The sequence below is a fragment of the Chiloscyllium punctatum genome, chromosome 50, assembly GCF_047496795.1.
Source record: "Chiloscyllium punctatum isolate Juve2018m chromosome 50, sChiPun1.3, whole genome shotgun sequence".
Taxonomy (NCBI): Eukaryota; Metazoa; Chordata; class Chondrichthyes; order Orectolobiformes; family Hemiscylliidae; genus Chiloscyllium; species Chiloscyllium punctatum.
Genome location: NC_092788.1, coordinates 28,968,968 through 28,992,065, shown reverse-complemented (window position 1 = coordinate 28,992,065; position 23,098 = coordinate 28,968,968). Strand labels below are relative to the sequence as shown.

The 23,098-nt window shown below is 59.2% G+C and overlaps 1 protein-coding gene across 1 annotated transcript in view; it reads left to right on the top strand.

The window, feature by feature from the left end:
• The window catches only part of kdm5c (lysine demethylase 5C), a 92,826-nt gene that overhangs the window by 36,366 nt on the left and 33,362 nt on the right, over nucleotides 1-23,098 (top strand). Inside the window, 6 exon segments of the mRNA XM_072566495.1 lie at nucleotides 2,847-2,984; nucleotides 2,986-3,006; nucleotides 10,201-10,382; nucleotides 16,532-16,694; nucleotides 17,715-17,834; nucleotides 21,679-21,873. Of these exon segments, the coding sequence (XP_072422596.1) occupies nucleotides 2,847-2,984; nucleotides 2,986-3,006; nucleotides 10,201-10,382; nucleotides 16,532-16,694; nucleotides 17,715-17,834; nucleotides 21,679-21,873 (819 nt within the window).

Here is a 23,098-nt window from a genome sequence, read left to right as displayed (position 1 = left end):
TGTGTGTGTCTGTCTGTCTCTGTCCTCCTGTGTGTGTGTGTATGTCTGTCTCTGTCCTCCTGTGTGTGGTGTGTGTGTATGTCTGTCCTCTGTCCTGTGTGTGTGTGTGTGTGTGTGTCTCTGTCCTGTGTGTGTGCGCACCTGTGTGTGTGTCTCTGTCCTCCTGTGTGTGCGCACCTGTGTGTGTGTCTCTGTCCTCTGTGTGTGTGTGTGTGTCTGTCTCTGTCCTCCTGTGTGTGTGTGCGTGTGTGTCTGTCTCTGTCCTCCTGTGTGTGTGTGTGTGTGTCTGTCTCTGTCCTCCTGTGTCTGTGTGTCTGTCTCTGTCCTCCTGTGTCTGTGTGTCTGTCTCTGTCCTCCTGTGTCTGTGTGTCTGTCTCTGTCCTCCTGTGTCTGTGTGTCTGTCTCTGTCCTCCTGTGTCTGTGTGTCTGTCTCTGTCCTGTGTCTGTGTGTCTGTCTGTCTGTCTCTGTCCTGTGTCTGTGTGTGTGTGTGTGTGTCTCTGTCCTGTGTGTGTGTGTGTGTGTGGTGTGTCTCTGTCCTGTGTGTGTGTGTGTGTGTGTCTCTGTCCTGTGTGTGTGTGTGTGTGTGTCTCTGTCCTGTGTGTGTGTGTGTGTCTCTGTCCTGTGTGTGTGTGTGTGTGTGTCTCTGTCCTGTGTGTGTGTGTGTGTGTGTCTCTGTCCTGTGTGTGTGTCTCTGTCCTGTGTGTGTGTCTCTGTCCTCCTGTGTGTGTGTGTGTCTGTCTCTGTCCCTGTGTGTGTGCGCACCTGTGTGTGTGTCTCTGTCCTCCTGTGTGTGCGCACCTGTGTGTGTGTGTCTGTCTGTCTGTCCTCCTGTGTGTGTGTGTGTCTGTCTGTCTCTGTCCTCCTGTGTGCGTGTGTGTCTCTGTCCTCCTGTGTGTGTGTCTGTCTGTCTGTCTGTCTCTGTCCGCCTGTGTGTGTGTGTGTGTGTGTGTGTGTGTCTGTCTCTGTCTCCTGTGTGCGTGTGTGTCTCTGTCCTCCTGTGTGTGTGTGTCTGTCTGTCTGTCTCTGTCCTCCTGTGTGCGTGTGTGTGTCTGTCTCTGTCTCCTGTGTGTGTGTGTCTGTCTCTGTCCTCCTGTGTGTGTGTCTGTCTCTGTCCTCCTGTGTGTGTGTGTCTGTCTCTGTCCTCCTGTGTGTGTGTGTGTGTGTGTGTGTGTCTGTCTGTCTGTCTCTGTCCTCCTGTGTGTGTGTCTGTCTGTCTGTCTCTGTCCTCCTGTGTGTTGTGTGTGTCTGTCTGTCTCTGTCCTCCTGTGTGTGTGTGTGTGTGTGTGTGTCTCTGTCCTCCTGTGTGCGTCTGTCTGTCTGTCTGTCTCTGTCCTCCTGTGTGTGTCTGTCTGTCTGTCTCTGTCCTCCTGTGTGTGTGTGTGTCTGTCTGTCTGTCTCTGTCCTCCTGGTGTGGTGTGTGTGTGTCTGTCTCTGTCCTCCTGTGTGTGTGTGTGTCTGTCTGTCTGTCTCTGTCCTCCTGTGTGTGTGTGTGTGTGTCTGTCTCTGTCCTCCTGTGTGTGTGTGTCTGTCTGTCTGTCTCTGTCCTCCTGTGTGTGTGTGTCTGTCTCTGTCCTCCTGTGTGTGTGTGTCTGTCTCTGTCCTCCTGTGTGTGTGTTGTCTGTCTCTGTCCTCCTGTGTGTGTGTGTCTGTCTCTGTCCTCCTGTGTGTGTGTGTCTGTCTCTGTCCTCCTGTGTGTGTCTGTCTGTCTCTGTCCTCCTGTGTGTGTCTGTCTGTCTCTGTCCTCCTGTGTGTGTCTGTCTGTCTGTCTGTCTCTGTCCTCCTGTGTCTGTCTGTCTGTCTGTCTCTGTCCTCCTGTGTCTGTCTGTCTGTCTGTCTGTCTCTGTCCTCCTGTGTCTGTCTGTCTCTGTCCTCCTGTGTGTGTGTGTGTGTTTGTCTGTCTCTGTCCTCCTGTGTGTGTGTGTCTGTCTGTCTGTCTCTGTCCTCCTGTGTGTGTGTGTCTGTCTGTCTGTCTCTGTCCTGTGTGTGTGTGTGTGTCTGTCTCTGTCCTCCTGTGTGTGTCTGTCTGTCTCTGTCCTGTGTCTGTCTGTCTGTCTCTGTCCTCCTGTGTGTGTGTGTGTGTTTGTCTGTCTCTGTCCTCCTGTGTGTGTGTGTGTTTGTCTGTCTCTGTCCTCCTGTGTGTGTGTGTCTGTCTGTCTGTCTCTGTCCTGTGTGTGTGTGTGTGTCTGTCTCTGTCCTCCTGTGTGCGTCTGTCTGTCTCTGTCCCTCCTGTGCGTGTGTGTCTCTGTCCTCCTGTGTGCGTGTGTGTCTCTGTCCTCCTGTGTGCGTGTGTGTCTCTGTCCTCCTGTGTGTGTGTCTGTCTGTCTGTCTGTCTCTGTCCTCCTGTGTGTGTGTGTGTGTGTGTCTGTCTGTCTCTGTCCTCCTGTGTGTGTGTGTCTCTGTCCTCCTGTGTGCGTGTGTGTCTCTGTCCTCCTGTGTGTGTGTGTGTGTCTGTCTGTCTGTCTGTCTCTGTCCTCCTGTGTGTGTGTGTGTGTGTCTGTCCTGTCTGTCTCTGTCTCCTGTGTGTGTGTGTCTCTGTCCTCCTGTGTGCGTGTGTGTCTCTGTCCTCCTGTGTGTGTGTGTGTGTCTGTCTGTCTGTCTGTCTCTGTCCTCCTGTGTGTGTGTGTCCTCTGTCCTCCTGTGTGCGTCGTGTGTGTCTCTGTCCTCCTGTGTGTGTGTGTGTGTCTGTCTGTCTGTCTGTCTCTGTCCTCCTGTGTGTGTGTTGTGTGTGGTCTGTCTGTCTGTCTCTGTCCTCCTGTGTGTGTGTGTCTCTGTCCTCCTGCCTGTCAGTGTGTCTCACGCTGTCCCCCCCCCCCACTCTTGTGACACTGCCTGCCTCTTGCTGTAGATGGTACCGACCGAGCTGGTGGAGAAGGAGTTCTGGCGGTTGGTCAGCAGTATTGAGGAGGATGTGACTGTGGAGTATGGAGCTGACATTCATTCCAAGGAATTTGGCAGCGGCTTCCCCAACAAAGGGGGCAAACGGGCAGCTAGCCCCGGAGGAGGAGGTCAGTCTGTCAGCACCGCGGAACGCCGAGAGGTCGGGGGGAGGGGGGGGAGCGGGAGAGAGGGGAGAGAGGTCAGTGTGTCAGCACCGTGGAACGCCGAGCACTCGGGGGAGGGGGAGAGAGGGAGAGAGAGGTCAGTCTGTCAGCACCGCGGAACGCCGAGAGGTCGGTGGGGGGGGAGGGGGAGGAGAGAGGGAAAGAGGTCAGTCTGTCAGCACCGCGAACGCCGAGAGGTCAGGGGGAGGGGGGAGAGGTCAGTCTGTCAGCACCGCGGAACGCCGAGAGGTCGGGGGGGGGGAGGGGGGAGAGAGGGAGAGAGGTCAGTCTGTCAGCACCGTGGAACGCCGAGAGGTCGGGGGGGGGGAGGGGGGAGGGGAGAGAGGTCAGTGTGTCAGCACCGCGGAACGCCGAGAGGTCGGGGGGGGGGGGGAAGGGGGGAGAGAGGTCAGTGTGTCAGCACCGCGGAACGCCGAGAGGTCGGGGGGGGGGGGGGGGGGGAGGGGGGAGAGAGGTCAGTCTGTCAGCACCGCGGAACGCGCGAGAGGTCGGGGGGGGGGGGGGGGGAGGAGAGAGAGGGAGAGAGGTCAGTCTGTCAGCACCGTGGAACGCCGAGAGGTCGGGGGGGGGGGGGAGAGAGGGAGAGAGGTCAGTCTGTCAGCACCGCGGAATGCCGAGAGGTCAGGGGGAGGGGGGAGAGGTCAGTGTGTCAGCACCGCGGAACGCCGAGAGGTCGGGGGGGGGGGGGGGGAGGGGGAGAGAGGGAGAGAGGTCAGTGTGTCAGCACCGTGGAACGCCGAGCACTCAGGGGAGGGGGAGAGAGGGAGAGAGGTCAGTCTGTCAGCACCGCGGAACGCCGAGAGGTCGGGGGAGGGGGAGAGAGGGAGGAGGGAGAGAGGTCAGTGTGTCAGCACCGTGGAACGCCGAGAGGTCGGGGGGGGGGGGGGGGGGAGGGGAGAGAGGGAGAGAGGTCAGTGTCTCAGCACCGTGGAACGCCGAGCACTCGGGGGAGGGGGAGAGAGAGAGAGAGGTCAGTGTGTCAGCACCGCGGAATGCCGAGAGGTCGGGGGGAGGGGGGAGGGGGAGAGAGGGAGAGAGTCAGTGTGTCAGCACCGCGGGAACGCCGAGAGGTCAGGGGAGGGGGGAGAGGTCAGTGTGTCAGCACCGTGGAACGCCGAGAGGTCGGGGGGGGGGGGGGAGGGGGAGAGAGGGAGAGAGGTCAGTGTGTCAGGCACCGCGGAACGCCGAGAGGTCAGGGGGAGGGGAGGAGGTCAGTGTGTCAGCACCGTGGAACGCCGAGAGGTCGGGGGGGGGGGGGGGAGGGGGAGAGAGGGAGAGAGGTCAGTGTGTCAGCACCGCGGAACGCCGAGAGGTCAGGGGGAGGGGGGAGAGGGGGAGAGAGGGAGAGAGGTCAGTGTGTCAGCACCGTGGAACGCCGAGAGGTCGGGGGGGGGGGGGGGGGGGAGGGGGAGAGGGAGAGAGGTCAGTGTGTCAGCACCGCGGAACGCCGAGAGGTCAGGGGGAGGGGAGGAGGGTCAGTGTGTCAGCACCGCGGAATGCCCGAGAGGTCGGGGGGAGGGGGGAGGGGGAGAGAGGGAGAGAGGTCAGTGTGTCAGCACCGCGGAACGCCGAGAGGTCGGGAGGAGGGGGAGAGAGGGAGAGAGGTCAGTGTGTCAGCACCGTGGAAGCCCGAGAGGTTGGGGGGGGGGGTGGGGGGGACGGGGGAGAGGGAGGAGAGGTCAGTGTGTCAGCACCGCGGAACGCCGAGAGGTCAGGGGGAGAGGTCAGTGTGTCAGCACCGTGGAACGACAAGCGCTCGGGGGAAGGGGAAGAAGGAGGGTGAGAGGTCAGTCTGTCTGCACCGGGTAATGCCGGCACTCGGGGGGTGGGGGGGGGGGGGTGTGAGCATGAGGGTCCCCTCCCACCACCCCCAGTGCAGAGGGAACCATTTCCGGTGGGTGTCAGAAATCCCCAGGGGAAATGGGAGGAGCTGCAGGAGCTCAGTGGGTCTGCAGCATCTGTGCAGAGAGAAACAAGAGTCAGGGCTTTGAGTCTGTGTTTGTCCCTCTGTCTCATTCCCAAAGCCTTCCTTCCAGCACTCCGGGTCATAGATGTACAGCACGGAAACAGACCCTTCGGTCCAACCCGTCCATGCTGACCCAGATATCCCAATCCAATCTAGTCCCACCTGCCAGCACCCGGCCCATCTCCCTCCAAACCCTTCCTATTCATGTACCCATCCAAATGCCTCTTAAATGCTGTCATTGTACCAGCCTCCACCACATCCTCTGGCAGCTCATTCCATACACGTACCACCCTCTGGGTGAAAAAGTTGTCCCTTAGGTCTCTTTTATATCTTTCCTCTCTCACCCTAAACCCTCTAGTTCTGGACGCCCCGACCCCAGGGAAAAGACTTTGTCTATTTATCCTATCCATGCCCCTCATGATTTTATAAACCTCTATAAAGTCACCCCTCAGCCTCCGATGCTCCGGGGAAAACAGCTCCAGCCTGTTCAGCCTCTCCCTGTAGCTCAAACCCTCCAATCCTGGCAATATCCTTGTAAATCTTTTCTGAACCCTTTCAAGTTTCACAACATCTTTCCGATAGGAAGGAGACCAGAATTGCACGCAATATTCCAACAGTGGCCTAACCAATGTCCTGTACAGCCGCAACATGACCTCCCGACTCCTGTACTCGGTGCTCTGACCAATGTTTTGCTGTGTCTGCTTCCTGCCCTTCACCCTGGCGGCATTTGTCAGGGAGCTGGCCATGTTGTGGGACACGTGGTGGAGTGGGTGTGGGAGAGAGAGTGTGTGTGTGAAGGCTGGCCCAAGGCTTTTGTTCTGGAGGGTGGGACTGTGCTCTGAATCGTGGTGAGGCACCGCCATCTGGTGGCGATGGGCTTTCACTGCACTCGTCGTTCTGAGAGGGGACCTGGGAGAATCTGAAACAAGGAGTCACGGTTGTTCAGGGGGGAAAAAAAACCCCATGAAATTCCTCGCAGATCGTGAGGCTTTGGAGCGAGGTGGAAGCAGAGCTCGTGAAATGTTTTTAAGGTGCAGAGATTGGATGTTGCTGGGTGTGGAAGGTCTGTGTCACAAAGGCTGGGAGTTTTTTGACTGGACGGTTGGAGGGGTAAAGGGAAGGTAGATGATGGTTGTCTTTTCCTGAAGATGGGGGCGATTTCAAGACATTAAGGTGAGAGAGGAGAGATTTAAGCAAATGTTTTACACACACAGGGTGATTTGTGTGTGGCGTGAACTTCCAAGCGATCGATTGTGTTCGGGGATTCTCTAGTCCGAGGTACAGACAGACGTTTCCGTGGCCAGCGGTGAAAAAATCAGAATGGTGTGTTGTTTCCCTGGTGCCAGGGTCAAGGATGTCTCAGAGAGGGTGCAGAATGTTCTCACGGGGGGAGAGGGGCCAACAGGAGGTCATTGTCCACAGTGGATCCAACGGCATCGGAAGGGAAAAGGTTGAGAATTAGGCAGGAATTTAAAAAGGAGGCCCTCAGGAGTAATAATATCTGGATTACTCCAAGTGCTACGAGCTAATGAGGGCAAGAATAGGAGGACAGTGAACATGAATGTGTGGCTGAGGAGCTGGTGTATGGGAGAAGGATTCACATTTTTGGATCATTGGAATCTCTTTTGGGGTAGAAGTGACCTGTACAAGAAGGACGGATTGCACCTAAATTGGAAGGGAACTAATATACTGGCAGGGAAATTTGTTAGAGATGCTCAGGGGGATTTAAACTAGTAAGGTGGGGTGGGGGGGGGGGTGGGGGGGGGTGGGGGGACCCAGAGAGATAGTGAGGAAAGAGATTGATCTGTGACGGGCACAGCTGAGAACAGAAGTGAGACAAACAGTCAGGGCAGGCAGGGACAAGGTAGGACTAATAAATTAAACTGCATTTATTTCAATGTAAGAGGCCTAACAGGGAAGGCAGATGAACTCAGGGCATGGTTAGGAACATGGGACTGGGATATCATAGCAATTACAGAGACATGGCTCAGGGATGGGCAGGACTGGCAGCTTAATGTTCCAGGATGCAAATGCTACAGGAAGGGTAGAGAAGGGAGGCGAGAGAGGACGGGGGTGTGGTGTTTTTGATAAGGGATAACATTACAGCTGTGCTGAGGGAGGATATTCCCGGAAATACATCCAGGGAAGTTATTTGGGTGGAACTGAGAAATAAGAAAGGGATGATCCCCTTATTGGGATTGTATTATAGCCCCCCCAATAGTCAGAGGGAAATTGAGAAGCAAATTGGAAGGAGATCTCAGTTATCTGTAAAAATAATAGGGTAGTTATGGTAGGGGATTTTAACTTTCCAAACATCGCCTGGGACTGCCATAGTGTTAAAGGTTCAGATGGAGAGGAATTTAAGTGTGTACAAGACGATTTTCTGATTCAGTCTGTGGATGTACCGACTAGAGAAGGTGCAAAATTGACCTACTCTTGGGAAATCAGGCAGGGCAGGTGACTGAGGTGTCAGTGGGGGAAGCACTTTGGGGCCAGCGACCATAATTCCATTAAATTTAAAATAGGGATGGGAAAGGATAGGCCAGATCTAAAAGCTGAAGTTCGAAATTAGAGAAAGGCTAAGTTTGATGGTATTAGGCAAGAATTTTCAAAAGCTGACTGGGGGCAGAAGCTCACAGGTAAAGGGACGGCTGGAAAATGGGAAGCCTTCAGGAATGAGATAACGAGAATCCAGAGAAAGTGTATTCCTGTCAGGGTGAAAGGGAAGTCTGGTAGGTATAGGGAATGTTGGATGACTAAAGAAATTGAGGGTTTGGATCAGAAAAAGAAGGAAGCATATGTCAGGTATAGACAGGATAGATCGAGTGAATCCTTAGAAGAGTATAAAGGCAGTAGGAGTATATTTAAGAGGGAAATCAGGAGGGCAAAAAGGGGACATGAGATTGCTTTGGCAAATAGAATTAAGGAGAATCCAAAGGGTTTTTACAAACATATTAAGGACAAAAGGGTAACTAGGGAGAGAATAGGGCCCCTCAAAGATCAACAAGGTGGCCTTTGTGTGGAGCCGCAGAAAATGGAGGAGATACTAAACGAGTATTTTGCATCAGTATTTACTGTGGAAAAGGATATGAAAGATAGAGACAGTGACACCTTGCAAAATGTCCATATTACAAAGGAGGAAGTGCTGGATGCCTTGAAATGCATAAAGGTGGATAAATCCCCAGGACCTGATCAGGTGTACCAGAGAACACTGTGGGAAGCTAGAAGTGATTGCTGGGCCCCTTGCTGAGATATTTGTATCATCAATAGTCACAGGTGAGGTGCCAGAAGACTGGAGGTTGGCCGACGTGGTGCCACTGTTTAAGAAGGGTGGTAAGGACAAACCATGGAACTATAGACCGGTGAGCCTGACCTCGGTGGTGGGCAAGTTGTTGGAGGGAATCCTGAGGGACAGAATTTACATGTATTTGGAAAGGCAAGGACTGATTAGGGATAGTCAACATGGCTTTATGTGTGGGAAATCATGTCTCACAAACTTGATTGAGTTTTTTGAAGAAGTAACAAAGAAGATTGAGGGCAGAGCAGTAGATATGATCAATATGGGCTTCAGTAAGGCGTTCGACAAGGTTCCCCATGGGAGACTGATTAACAAGGTTAGATCTCATGGAATACAGGGAGAACTAGCCATTCGGATACAGAACTGGCTCAAAGGTAGAAGACAGAGGGTGGTGGTGGAGGATTGTTTTTCAGACTGGAGGCCTGTGACCAGTGGAGTGCTACAAGGATCAGTACTGGGTCCTCTACTTTTAGTCATTTACATAAATGATTTGGATGCGAGCATAAGAGGAACAGTTAGTAAGTTTGCAGATGACACCAAAATTGGAGGGTGTAGTGGACAGCGAAGAGGGTTACCTCAGATTACAACAGGATCTGGACCAGATGGGCCAATGGGCTGAGAAGTGGCAGATGGAGTTCAATTCAGATAAATTCGAGGTGCTGCATTTTGGGAAAGCAAATCTTAGCAGGACCTACACACTTAATGGTAAGGTCCGAGGGAGTGTTGTGAACAAGGAGACCTTGGAGTGCAGGTTCATAGCTCCTTGAAAGTGGAGTCGCAGGTAGATAGGATAGTGAAGGAGGCGTTTAGTATGTTCTCCTTTATTGGTCAGAGTATTGAGTACAGGAGTTGGGAGGTCATGTTGCGGCTGTACAGGACATTGGTTAGGCCACTGTTGGAATATTGTGTGCAATTCTGGTCTCCTTCCTATCGGAAAGATGTTGTGAAATGTGAAAGGGTTCAGAAAAGATTTACAAGGATGTTGCCAGGGTTGGAGGATCTGAGCTACAGGGAGAGATTGAATAGGCTGGGGCTGTTTTCCCCGGAGCGTCGGAGGCTGAGGGGTGACCTTATAGAGGTTTACAAAATTATGAGGGGCATGGATAGGGTAAATAGACAAAGTCTTTTCCCTGGGGTCGGGGGGGGGTCCAGAACTAGAGGGGCATAGGTTTAGGGCGAGAGGGGAAAGATATAAAAGAGACCTTCGGGGCAACTTTTTCACCCAGAGGGTGGTGTGTGTATGGAATGAGCTGCCAGAGGAAGTGGTGGAGGGTGGTACAATGACAGCATTTAAGAGGAGTTTGGATGGGTGTATGAATAGGAAGGGTTTGGAGGGAGATGGGCCAGGCGCTGGCAGGTGGGACGAGATTAGGTTGGGATATCTGGGTCAGCATGGATGGGTTGGACCGAAGGGTCTGTTTCCGTGCTGTACATCTCTATGACTCTATTTCAAAGAATGTTTGGCGAAGTCCATGAATAGGAAAAGTTTGGAGGGCAATGGTTCAGGAGCAGGCAGCTGGGATGACAGGTTGTTCAGGTATAACCTACGTTTCATCAGGGAGAATGGGCTGGAAGTGATTGATGAGGTATGGACACTGTGTGGATAACACAAACGTTCTGCTGCTCTGACAGAGCAGTTGGCTGTTTGTGATCTTCTCCCGAGTGCCTACAGAGGAACACATCTGACACCTTCTCCCAGAACAGTGTGTCGTTTGGTTTGGCCTTAGCTTCAGTGTGGACTGGTTGAGCTAAAGTGCTATGGGGTGGGTGATGTGCTGTTGCAGCTTTGAGAGGGGCTGAGTGGCCTCCTGCTCCAAACTAGTGGCTGTGTGTTGAGGCCTGTGTCTCTGTGTTGACTCTCCATCCCCTGCAGCAGTACACAGAGTGTGGCTGGAACCTCAATGTGATGCCAGTCCTGGACCAGTCAGTCCTGTGCCACATCAATGCTGACATCTCTGGGATGAAGGTGCCTTGGCTCTACGTGGGCATGTGTTTTGCGGCCTTCTGTTGGCACATAGAGGATCATTGGAGCTACTCCATTAACTACCTTCACTGGTGAGTCTCCTCGACACCGGGCCAGCACTGCACACTGTCTGGGCTCAGCTCTCACAGGGACGGCCTGTTCCCCACTCCCCACGGTAATACCAGCACAGCCCACTCACAGGGAGGGCTTGTTCCCCACTCCCCATGGTAATACCAGCACAGCCCACTCACAGGGACGGCCTGTTCCCCACTCCCCATGGTAATACCAGCACAGCCCACTCACAGGGAGGGCCTGTTCCCCCTCCCCATGGTAATACCAGCACAGCCCACTCACAGGGAGGGCCTGTTCCCCCTCCCCATGGTAATACCAGCACAGCCCACACTCCCTCTCCCACTCACAGGGAGGGCCTGTTCCCCACTCCCCATGGTAATACCAGCACAGCCCACTCACAGGGAGGGCCTGTTCCCCCTCCCCATGGTAATACCAGCACAGCCCACACTCCCTCTCCCACTCACAGGGAGGGCCTGTTCCCCTCTCCCCATGGTAATACCAGCACAGCCCACACTCCCTCTCCCACTCACAGGGAGGGCCTGTTCCCCACTCCCCATGGTAATACCAGCACAGCCCACTCACAGGGAGGGCCTGTTCCCCCTCCCCATGGTAATACCAGCACAGCCCACACTCCCTCTCCCACTCACAGGGAGGGCCTGTTCCCCACTCCCCATGGTAATACCAGCACAGCCCACACCCCGTCTCCCACTCACAGGGAGGGCCTGTTCCCCCTCCCCACGGTAATACCAGCACAGCCCACTCACAGGGAGGGCCTGTTCCCCTCTCCCCATGGTAATACCAGCACAGCCCACACTCCCTCTCCCACTCACAGGGAGGGCCTGTTCCCCCTCCCCATGGTAATACCAGCACAGCCCACACTCCCACTCACAGGGAGGGCCTGTTCCCCTCTCCCCATGGTAATACCAGCACAGCCCACACTCCCTCTCCCACTCACAGGGAGGGCCTGTTCACCCTCCCCACGGTAATACCAGCACAGCCCACTCACAGGGAGGGCCTGTTCCCCCTCCCCATGGTAATACCAGCACAGCCCACTCACAGGGAGGGCCTGTTCCCCACTCCCCATGGTAATACCAGCACAGCCCACTCACAGGGAGGGCCTGTTCCCCCTCCCCATGGTAATACCAGCACAGCCCACTCACAGGGAGGGCCTGTTCCCCACTCCCCATGGTAATACCAGCACAGCCCACACTCCCTCTCCCACTCACAGGACGGCCTGTTCCCCCTCCCCATGGTAATACCAGCACAGCCCACTCACAGGGAGGGCCTGTTCCCCACTCCCCATGGTAATACCAGCACAGCCCACACTCCCTCTCCCACTCACAGGGACGGCCTGTTCCCCTCTCCCCATGGTAATACCAGCACAGCCCACTCACAGGGACGGCCTGTTCCCCACTCCACATGGTAATACCAGCACAGCCCACACTCCCTCTCCCACTCACAGGGAGGGCCTGTTCCCCTCTCCCCATGGTAATACCAGCACAGCCCACTCACAGGGAGGGCCTGTTCCCCTCTCCCCATGGTAATACCAACACAGCCCACACCCCGTCTCCCACTCACAGGGAGGGCCTGTTCCCCACTCCCCATGGTAATACCAGCACAGCCCACACCCCGTCTCCCACTCACAGGGAGGGCCTGTTCCCCACTCCCCATGGTAATACCAGCACAGCCCACACCCCGTCTCCCACTCACAGGGAGGGCCTGTTCCCCCTCCCCACGGTAATACCAGCACAGCCCACTCACAGGGAGGGCCTGTTCCCCCTCCCCACGGTAATACCAGCACAGCCCACTCACAGGGAGGGCCTGTTCCCCACTCCCCATGGTAATACCAACACAGCCCACACTCCCTCTCCCACTCACAGGGAGGGCCTGTTCCCCTCTCCCCATGGTAATACCAGCACAGCCCACTCACAGGGAGGGCCTGTTCCCCTCTCCCCATGGTAATACCAACACAGCCCACACCCCGTCTCCCACTCACAGGGAGGGCCTGTTCCCCACTCCCCATGGTAATACCAGCACAGCCCACACCCCGTCTCCCACTCACAGGGAGGGCCTGTTCCCCACTCCCCATGGTAATACCAGCACAGCCCACACCCCGTCTCCCACTCACAGGGAGGGCCTGTTCCCCCTCCCCACGGTAATACCAGCACAGCCCACTCACAGGGAGGGCCTGTTCCCCACTCCCCATGGTAATACCAGCACAGCCCACACTCCCTCTCCCACTCACAGGGACGGCCTGTTCCCCACTCCCCATGGTAATACCAGCACAGCCCACTCACAGGGAGGGCCTGTTCCCCCTCCCCATGGTAATACCAGCACAGCCCACACTCCCTCTCCCACTCACAGGGACGGCCTGTTCCCCACTCCCCATGGTAATACCAGCACAGCCCACTCACAGGGAGGGCCTGTTCCCCACTCCCCATGGTAATACCAGCACAGCCCACTCACAGGGAGGGCCTGTTCCCCCTCCCCATGGTAATACCAGCACAGCCCACACCCCATCTCCCACTCACAGGGAGGGCCTGTTCCCCTCTCCCCATGGTAATACCAGCACAGCCCACACCCGTCTCCCACTCACAGGGACGGCCTGTTCCCCACTCCCCATGGTAATACCAGCACAGCCCACACTCCCTCTCCCACTCACAGGGAGGGCCTGTTCCCCACTCCCCATGGTAATACCAGCACAGCCCACACCCGTCTCCCACTCACAGGGACGGCCTGTTCCCCACTCCCCACGGTAATACCAGCACAGCCCACTCACAGGGAGGGCCTGTTCCCCCCTCCCCATGGTAATACCAGCACAGCCCACTCACAGGGAGGGTCTGTTCCCCCCTCTCCCCATGGTAATACCAGCACAGCCCACACCCCGTCTCCCACTCACAGGGAGGGCCTGTTCCCCTCTCCCCATGGTAATACCAGCACAGCCCACACCCCGTCTCCCACTCACAGGGAGGGCCTGTTCCCCTCTCCCCATGGTAATACCAGCACAGCCCACACTTCCTCTCCCACTCACAGGGACGGCCTGTTCCCCACTCCCCATGGTAATACCAGCACAGCCCACTCACAGGGACGGCCTGTTCCCCACTCCCCATGGTAATACCAGCACAGCCCACTCTCAGGGAGGGCCTGTTCCCCTCTCCCCATGGTAATACCAGCACAGCCCACACTCCGTCTCCCACTCACAGGGAGGTCCTGTTCCCCACTCCCCATGGTAATACCAGCACAGCCCACTCACAGGGAGGGCCTGTTCCCCACTCCCCATGGTAATACCAGCACAGCCCACACCCCGTCTCCCACTCACAGGGACGGCCTGTTCCCCTCTCCCCATGGTAATACCAGCACGGCCCACTCACAGGGAGAGCCTGTTCCCCACTCCCCACGGTAATACCAGCACAGCCCACTCACAGGACGGCCTGTTCCCCACTCCCCATGGTAATACCAGCACAGCCCACTCACAGGACGGCCTGTTCCCCACTCCCCATGGTAATACCAGCACAGCCCACTCACAGGGACAGCCTGTTCCCCACTCCCCATGGTAATACCAGCACAGCCCACTCACAGGACGGCCTGTTCCCCACTCCCCACGGTAATACCAGCACAGCCCACTCACAGGGAGGGCCTGTTCCCCACTCCCCATGATAATACCAGCACAGCCCACACCCGTCTCCCACTCACAGGGAGGGCCTGTTCCCCACTCCCCATGGTAATACCAGCACAGCCCACACCCCGTCTCCCACTCACAGGGACGGCCTGTTCCCCACTCCCCACGGTAATACCAGCACAGCCCACTCACAGGGAGGGCCTGTTCCCCCTCCCCATGGTAATACCAGCACAGCCCACTCACAGGGAGGGCCTGTTCCCCCTCCCCATGGTAATACCAGCACAGCCCACTCACAGGGAGGGCCTGTTCCCCCTCCCCATGGTAATACCAGCACAGCCCACACTCCCTCTCCCACTCACAGGGAGGGCCTGTTCCCCACTCCCCATGGTAATACCAGCACAGCCCACACTCCCTCTCCCACTCACAGGGAGGGCCTGTTCCCCACTCCCCATGGTAATACCAGCACAGCCCACACCCCGTCTCCCACTCACAGGGACGGCCTGTTCCCCTCTCCCCATGGTAATACCAGCACAGCCCACACTCCCTCTCCCACTCACAGGGAGGGCCTGTTCCCCTCTCCCCATGGTAATACCAGCACAGCCCACTCACAGGGAGGGCCTGTTCCCCACTCCCCATGGTAATACCAGCACAGCCCACTCACAGGGAGGGCCTGTTCCCCCTCCCCATGGTAATACCAGCACAGCCCACACCCCATCTCCCACTCACAGGGAGGGCCTGTTCCCCTCTCCCCATGGTAATACCAGCACAGCCCACACCCGTCTCCCACTCACAGGGACGGCCTGTTCCCCACTCCCCATGGTAATACCAGCACAGCCCACACTCCCTCTCCCACTCACAGGGAGGGCCTGTTCCCCACTCCCCATGGTAATACCAGCACAGCCCACACCCGTCTCCCACTCACAGGGACGGCCTGTTCCCCACTCCCCACGGTAATACCAGCACAGCCCACTCACAGGGAGGGCCTGTTCCCCCCTCCCCATGGTAATACCAGCACAGCCCACTCACAGGGAGGGTCTGTTCCCCCCTCTCCCCATGGTAATACCAGCACAGCCCACACCCCGTCTCCCACTCACAGGGAGGGCCTGTTCCCCTCTCCCCATGGTAATACCAGCACAGCCCACACCCCGTCTCCCACTCACAGGGAGGGCCTGTTCCCCTCTCCCCATGGTAATACCAGCACAGCCCACACTTCCTCTCCCACTCACAGGGACGGCCTGTTCCCCACTCCCCATGGTAATACCAGCACAGCCCACTCACAGGGACGGCCTGTTCCCCACTCCCCATGGTAATACCAGCACAGCCCACTCACAGGGAGGGCCTGTTCCCCTCTCCCCATGGTAATACCAGCACAGCCCACACTCCGTCTCCCACTCACAGGGAGGGCCTGTTCCCCACTCCCCATGGTAATACCAGCACAGCCCACTCACAGGGAGGGCCTGTTCCCCACTCCCCATGGTAATACCAGCACAGCCCACTCACAGGGAGGGCCTGTTCCCCCTCCCCATGGTAATACCAGCACAGCCCACTCACAGGGAGGGCCTGTTCCCCCTCCCCATGGTAATACCAGCACAGCCCACTCACAGGGACGGCCTGTTCCCCACTCCCCATGGTAATACCAGCACAGCCCACACTCCCTCTCCCACTCACAGGGAGGGCCTGTTCCCCACTCCCCATGGTAATACCAGCACAGCCCACACCCCGTCTCCCACTCACAGGGACGGCCTGTTCCCCTCTCCCCATGGTAATACCAGCACAGCCCACACTCCCTCTCCCACTCACAGGGAGGGCCTGTTCCCCACTCCCCATGGTAATACCAGCACAGCCCACTCACAGGGACGGCCTGTTCCCCCCTCCCCACGGTAATACCAGCACAGCCCACACCCCGTCTCCCACTCACAGGGAGGGCCTGTTCCCCACTCCCCATGGTAATACCAGCACAGCCCACACTCCCTCTCCCACTCACAGGGAGGGCCTGTTCCCCACTCCCCATGGTAATACCAGCACAGCCCACACCCTGTCTCCCACTCACAGGGAGGGCCTGTTCCCCACTCCCCATGGTAATACCAACAGAGCCCACACTCCCTCTCCCAATCACTGGGAGCTGGATGAGGACATGAGGAAGATTGGGGGGAGTGGGGTGAGCTGGGTGGAAGGCAGGTACAGCAGCAACGAGGGGCCGAATGGGCTACTTCTCTCCTGTTCCCATTGCTTTCTCGATGACGGATGTTGCTGTGAAGGAGAGAGCCCTTGGTCAGCGAGGGAGCGGGCAGGGAGTCGGTGGTTTTTAATTTTCTGTGTCTCTGTGTGTGTCTGTGTCTCTGTGTGTGTGTGTCTGCCTGTGTGTGTCTCTAATGCCTGTCTGTCTGTGTGCGCACGCGCCTGTGTCTCTGTTTGTGTGTCTGTCTGTCTCTGTGTGTCTGTCTGTCTGTCTGTCTGTGTCTGTCTGTCTGTTTCTCTATGCATGTGTCTGTCTGTGTCTGTCTGTGTGTGTGTGTGCCTGTGTGTCTGTGTGTGCGTGTCTCCCCCCAGGGGTGAGCCGAAGACCTGGTATGGCGTCCCCTCGTATGCAGCCGAGCAGCTGGAGGCGGTGATGAAGAAGCTGACCCCAGAACTGTTTGAGAGTCAACCCGACCTCCTGCACCAACTGGTCACCATCATGAACCCCAACATCCTCATGTCACACGGTGTACCGGTAAGGAGCAGGGTCAGGGTGGGCCAGGACTGCGCTGCACAGCTCCCCCACCCCACCCGCTTCCCTTTCCATTTCCCCACCCCCTCCCCATTCCCCCGTGCCTCTCAACCCTCCCCACACCACTCCCCCGCTCTGCTCCCTCCCACTCCATCCCCACGCCAGGGGACAGTGTAGAGGGAGCTTTACTCTGTATCTAACCCCATGCTGCCCCTGTCCCTGGGAGTGTGTGATGGGGGACAGTGTAGAGAGAGCTTTACTCTGTATCTAACCCCGTGCTGTCCCTGGGAGTGTTTGATGGGGGGGACAGTGTAGAGGGAGCTTTACTCTGTATCTAACCCCGTGCTGTCCCTGTCCCTGGGAGTGTTTGATGGGGGGGGGGACAGTGTAGAGGAGGCTTTACTCTGTATCTAACCCCGTGCTGTCCCTGTCCCTGGGAGTGTTTGATGGAGGGACAGTGTAGAGGGAGCTTTACTCTGTATCTAACCCCGTGCTGTCCCTGTCCCTGGGAGTGTGTGATGGGGGACAGTGTAGAGGGAGCTTTACTCTGTATCTAACCCCGTGCTGTCCCTGGGAGTGTTTGATGGGGGGGACAGTGTAGAGGGAGCTTTACTCTGTATCTAACCCCATGCTGTCCCTGTCCCTGGGAGTGTTTGATGGGGGGGGGGACAGTGTAGAGGAGGCTTTACTCTGTATCTAACCCCGTGCTGTCCCTGTCCCTGGGAGTGTTTGATGGAGGGACAGTGTAGAGGGAGCTTTACTCTGTATCTAACCCCGTGCTGTCCCTGTCCCTGGGAGTGTTTGATGGGGGGACAGTGTAGAGAGAGGTTTACTCTGTATCTAACCCCGTGCTGTCCCTGTCCCTGGGAGTGTTTGATGGAGGGACAGAGTAGAGGGAGCTTTACCCTGTATCTAACCCTGAGCTGTCCCTGTCCCTGGGAGTGTGTGATGGGGGACAGTGTAGAGGGAGCTTTACCGTGTGTCTAACCCTGTGCTGGAGCTGATGTCTTTGCCATGTTCCAGGTGGTGCGGACTAACCAGTGTGCCGGGGAGTTTGTTATCACCTTCCCGAGGGCCTACCACAGTGGCTTTAACCAAGGGTACAACTTTGCTGAGGCTGTCAACTTCTGCACCGCTGACTGGGTAGGTCAGGGTCGGCCAGCTCCCCCCCCCCCCCCCCCCCCCCCCAGGGGGTGGGGAGGGGGTGGGGGTGGGGAGAGAGACATCGCGGTCTGTCAGCTCCCCCTGGGTAATACACCCAGTCCCCCAGGGGGAGTGGGGGGGGAGAGAGACATCGCGGTCTGTCAGCTCCCCCTGGGTAATACACCCAGTCCCCCAGGGGGAGTGGGGGGGGAGAGAGACATCGCGGTCTGTCAGCTCCCCCTGGGTAATACACCCAGTCCCCCAGGGGGAGGGGGTGGGGGGGGGAGACATCTCGGTCTGTCAGCTCCCCCTGGGTAATACACCCAGCCCCCCAGGGGGAGGGGGTGGGGAGAGAGACATCGCGGTCTGTCAGCTCCCCCTGGGTAATACACCCAGCCCCCCAGGGGAAGGGGGTGGGGAGAGAGACATCGCGGTCTGTCAGCTCCCCCTGGGTAATACACCCAGCCCCCCAGGGGAAGGGGGTGGGGAGAGAGACATCGCGGTCTGTCAGCTCCCCCTGGGTAATACACCCAGTCCCCCAGGGGGAGGGGGGGGGGGAGAGAGACATCGCGGTCTGTCAGCTCCCCCTGGGTAATACACCCAGCCCCCCAGGGGGAGGGGGTGGGGAGAGAGACATCGCGGTCTGTCAGCTCCCCCTGGGTAATACACCCAGCCCCCCAGGGGGAGGGGGTGGGGAGAGAGACATCGCGGTCTGTCAGCTCCCCCTGGGTAATACACCCAGCCCCCCAGGGGGAGTGGGGGGCGGAGAGACATCGCGGTCTGTCAGCTCCCCCTGGGTAATACACCCAGCCCCCCAGGGGGAGGGGGAGGGGAGAGAGACATCGCGGTCTGTCAGCTCCCCCTGGGTAATACACCCAGTCCCCCAGGGGGAGGGGGAGGGGAGAGAGACATCGCGGTCTGTCAGCTCCCCCTGGGTAATACACCCAGTCCCCCAGGGGGAGGGGGGGGAGAGAGACATCGCGGTCTGTCAGCTCCCCCTGGGTAATACACCCAGCCCCCCAGGGGGAGGGGGTGGGGGGGGAGACATCGCGGTCTGTCAGCTCCCCCTGGGTAATACACCCAGCCCCCCAGGGGGAGTGGGGGGGGGGAGAGACATCGCGGTCTGTCAGCTCCCCCTGGGTAATACACCCAGTCCCCCACGGGGAGTGGGGGGGGAGAGAGACATCGCGGTCTGTCAGCTCCCCCTGGGTAATACACCCAGCCCCCCAGGGGGAGTGGGTGGGGAGAGAGACATCGCGGTCTGTCAGCTCCCCCTGGGTAATACACCCAGTCCCCCAGGGGGAGGGGGGGGGGAGAGACATCGCGGTCTGTCAGCTCCCCCTGGGTAATACACCCAGCCCCCCAGGGGGAGTGGAGGGGGAGAGACATCGCGGTCTGTCAGCTCCCCCTGGGTAATACACCCAGCCCCCCAGGGGGAGGGGGGGGGGGGAGAGAGACATCGCGGTCTGTCAGCTCCCCCTGGGTAATACACCCAGTCCCCCAGGGGGAGGGGGTGGGGAGAGAGACATCGCGGTCTGTCAGCTCCCCCTGGGTAATACACCCAGTCCCCCAGGGGGAGGGGGGGGGGGAGAGAGACATCGCGGTCTGTCAGCTCCCCCTGGGTAATACACCCAGTCCCCCAGGGGGAGGGGGTGGGGAGAGAGACATCGCGGTCTGTCAGCTCCCCCTGGGTAATACACCCAGTCCCCCAGGGGGAAGGGGGTGGGGAGAGAGACATCGCGGTCTGTCAGCTCCCCCTGGGTAATACACCCAGCCCCCCAGGGGGAGTGGGGGGAGAGAGACATCGCGGTCTGTCAGCTCCCCCTGGGTAATACACCCAGCCCCCCAGGGGGAGGGGGGGGAGAGAGAGCCATCGCGGTCTGTCAGCTCCCCCTGGGTAATACACCCAGCCCACCAGGGGGAGGGGGGGGGGAGAGAGCCATCGCGGTCTGTCAGCTCCCCCTGGGTAATACACCCAGTCCCCCAGGGGGAGGGGGTGGGGAGAGACATCGCGGTCTGTCAGCTCCCCCTGGGTAATACACCCAGTCCCCCAGGGGGAGTGGGGGGGGAGAGAGACATCGCGGTCTGTCAGCTCCCCCTGGGTAATACACCCAGCCCCCCAGGGGGAGTGGGGGGGAGAGAGACATCGCGGTCTGTCAGCTCCCCCTGGGTAATACACCTAACCCCCCAGGGGGAGGGGGGAGACATTGCGGTCTGTCAGCTCCCCCTGGGTAATACACCCAGTCCCCCAGGGGGGGGGGGGGGGGGGGGAGAGACATCGCGGTCTGTCAGCTCCCCCTGGGTAATACACCCAGCCCCCCAGGGGGAGGGGGGGGGGGAGAGAGACATCGCGGTCTGTCAGCTCCCCCTGGGTAATACACCCAGCCCCCCAGGGGGAGGGGGTGGGGGGGGAGACATCGCGGTCTGTCAGCTCCCCCTGGGTAATACACCCAGTCCCCCAGGGGGAGGGGGTGGGGGGGGAGACATCGCGGTCTGTCAGCTCCCCCTGGGTAATACACCCAGTCCCCCAGGGGGTGGGGGGAGAGAGACATCGCGGTCTGTCAGCTCCCCCTGGGTAATACACCCAGCCCCCCAGGGGGAGGGGGGGAGAGAGACATCGCGGTCTGTCAGCTCCCCCTGGGTAATACACCCAGTCCCCCAGGGGGAGTGGGGGGGGAGAGAGACATCGCGGTCTGTCAGCTCCCCCTGGGTAATACACCCAGCCCCCCAGGGGGAGGGGGAGGGGTTGGGGAGGGAGACATTGCGGTCTGTCAGCTCCCCCTGGGTAATACACCCAGCCCCCAAGGGGGAGGGGGTGGGGAGAGAGACATCGCGGTCTGTCAGCTCCCCCTGGGTAATACACCCAGCCCCCCAGGGGGAGGGGGGGGGGGAGAGAGACATCGCGGTCTGTCAGCTCCCCCTGGGTAATACACCCAGCCCCCCAGGGGGAGGGGGGGAGAGAGAGACATCTCGGTCTGTCAGCTCCCCCTGGGTAATACACCCAGCCCCCCCAGGGGGAGGGGGTGGGGAGAGAGACATCTCGGTCTGTCAGCTCCCCCTGGGTAATACACCCAGTCCCCCAGGGGGAGGGGGGGGAGAGAGACATCGCGGTCTGTCAGCTCCCCCTGGGTAATACACCCAGCCCCCCAGGGGGAGGGGGGGGGAGAGAGACATCGCGGTCTGTCAGCTCCCCCTGGGTAATACACCCAGCCCCCCAGGGGGAGGGGGAGGGGTTGGGGAGGGAGACATTGCGGTCTGTCAGCTCCCCCTGGGTAATACACCCAGCCCCCCAGGGGGAGTGGGGGGGGAGAGAGACATCGCGGTCTGTCAGCTCCTCCTGGGTAATACACCCAGCCCCCCAGGGGGAGGGGGTGGGGAGGGAGACATCGCGGTCTGTCAGCTCCCCCTGGGTAATACACCCAGCCCCCGAGGGGGTGGGGAGGGAGACATCTCGGTCTGTCAGCTCCCCCCAGGGCAGTACACCCAACCCCCCAGGGGGAGGGGGGAGACATCGCGGTCTGTCAGCTCCCCCCAGGCAGTACACTCAGCCCCCCGGGGGGATGGAGGGCGACTGTGGTGGTGGGGGGGGTGGGAGGAGAGAGGGGTGGGGGATGTAATAGGGAATCGGGAGGGAGAGGTGAACCTGCTCTGTCAGCCACTCCTGAAGTTTAAAGAGCATGAGCGTGCCTTTGGGGAATGTGTTGGGTCAGCTCTCTGGGCAGGATGTGGAAGGGGGTATTGTCATTGGTGACGGTGCCCCCCCCCGTGCCCTGACCTATGGAGAGCTCTCCCTGCTGCTGTTGTGTGTCTCTCTGTACTAACCTTGTGCTCTCCATTCCCCCAGCTCCCAGCTGGGCGTCGCTGTATTGAGCATTACCGTTGGCTGAGGCGTTACTGCGTGTTCTCCCACGAGGAGCTGATCTGTAAGATGGCAGCGTGTGCAGAGAAACTGGACCTCAACCTGGCAGCGGCTGTTCACAAAGAGATGTTCATCATGGTTCAGGAGGAACGTAAACTCCGCAAGGCTCTGCTGGACAAGGTACGTGTGGGCGCTCGCACATGGGCAGGTACGTGTGGGCACTCGCGCATGGGCAGGTATGTGTGGGCGCTCGCGCATGGGCAGGTACGTGGGGGCACACGCGCATGGGCAGGTACGTGGGGGCACGCACACACGGGGGCACGTGGGCGCTTGCACACAGGGAGGTACGTGGGCGCACACACGGACACACAGGGAGGTACGTGGGCACACACACGGACACACAGGGAGGTACGTGGGCACACACACGGACACACAGGGAGTTACGTGGGCGCGCACACACACACAGGGAGGTACGTGGGCACACACACGGACACACAGGGAGGTACGTGGGCGCGCACACACACAGGGAGGTACGTGGGGGCACACACAGGGAGGCACGTGGGCACACACACACAAACAGGGAGGTACGTGGGGGCGCACACGCACACACAGGGAGGCACGTGGGGGCGCGCGCACACACACACAGGGAGGTACGTGGGCGCACACGCACACACAGGGAGGTACGTGGGGGAGCACACACACAGGGAGGCACGTGGGGGCGCACACGCACACACAGGGAGGCACGTGGCGGCACACACACACACAGGAAGGTACGTGGGCGCACACACACACACACACACACACACACACACACACAGGGAGGCACGTGGGCGCACACACACACACAGGGAGGCACGTGGGCGCACACACACACACAGGGAGGTACGTGGGCGCGCGCACACACACAGGGAGGTACGTGGGCGCGCACACACACACAGGGAGGTACGTGGGCGCGCACACACACAGGGAGGTACGTGGGCGCGCACACACACACACGGAGGTACGTGGGCGCGCACACACACACACAGGGAGGTACGTGGGCGCGCACACACACACAGGGAGGTACGTGGGCGCGCACACACACACAGGGAGGTACGTGGGCACGCACACACACACAGGGAGGTACGTGGGCGCGCACACACACACAGGGAGGTACGTGGGCGCGCACACACACACAGGGAGGTACGTGGGCGCACTCACACACACAGGGAGGTACGTGGGCGCGCACACACACACACACAGGGAGGTACGTGGGCGCACACGGACACACAGGGAGGTACGTGGGCGCACACGGACACACAGGGAGGCACGTGGGCGCACACGGACACACAGGGGGGCACGTGGGCGCACACGGACACAGGGGGGCACGTGAGCACACACACAGGGAGGTACGTGGGGGCACACA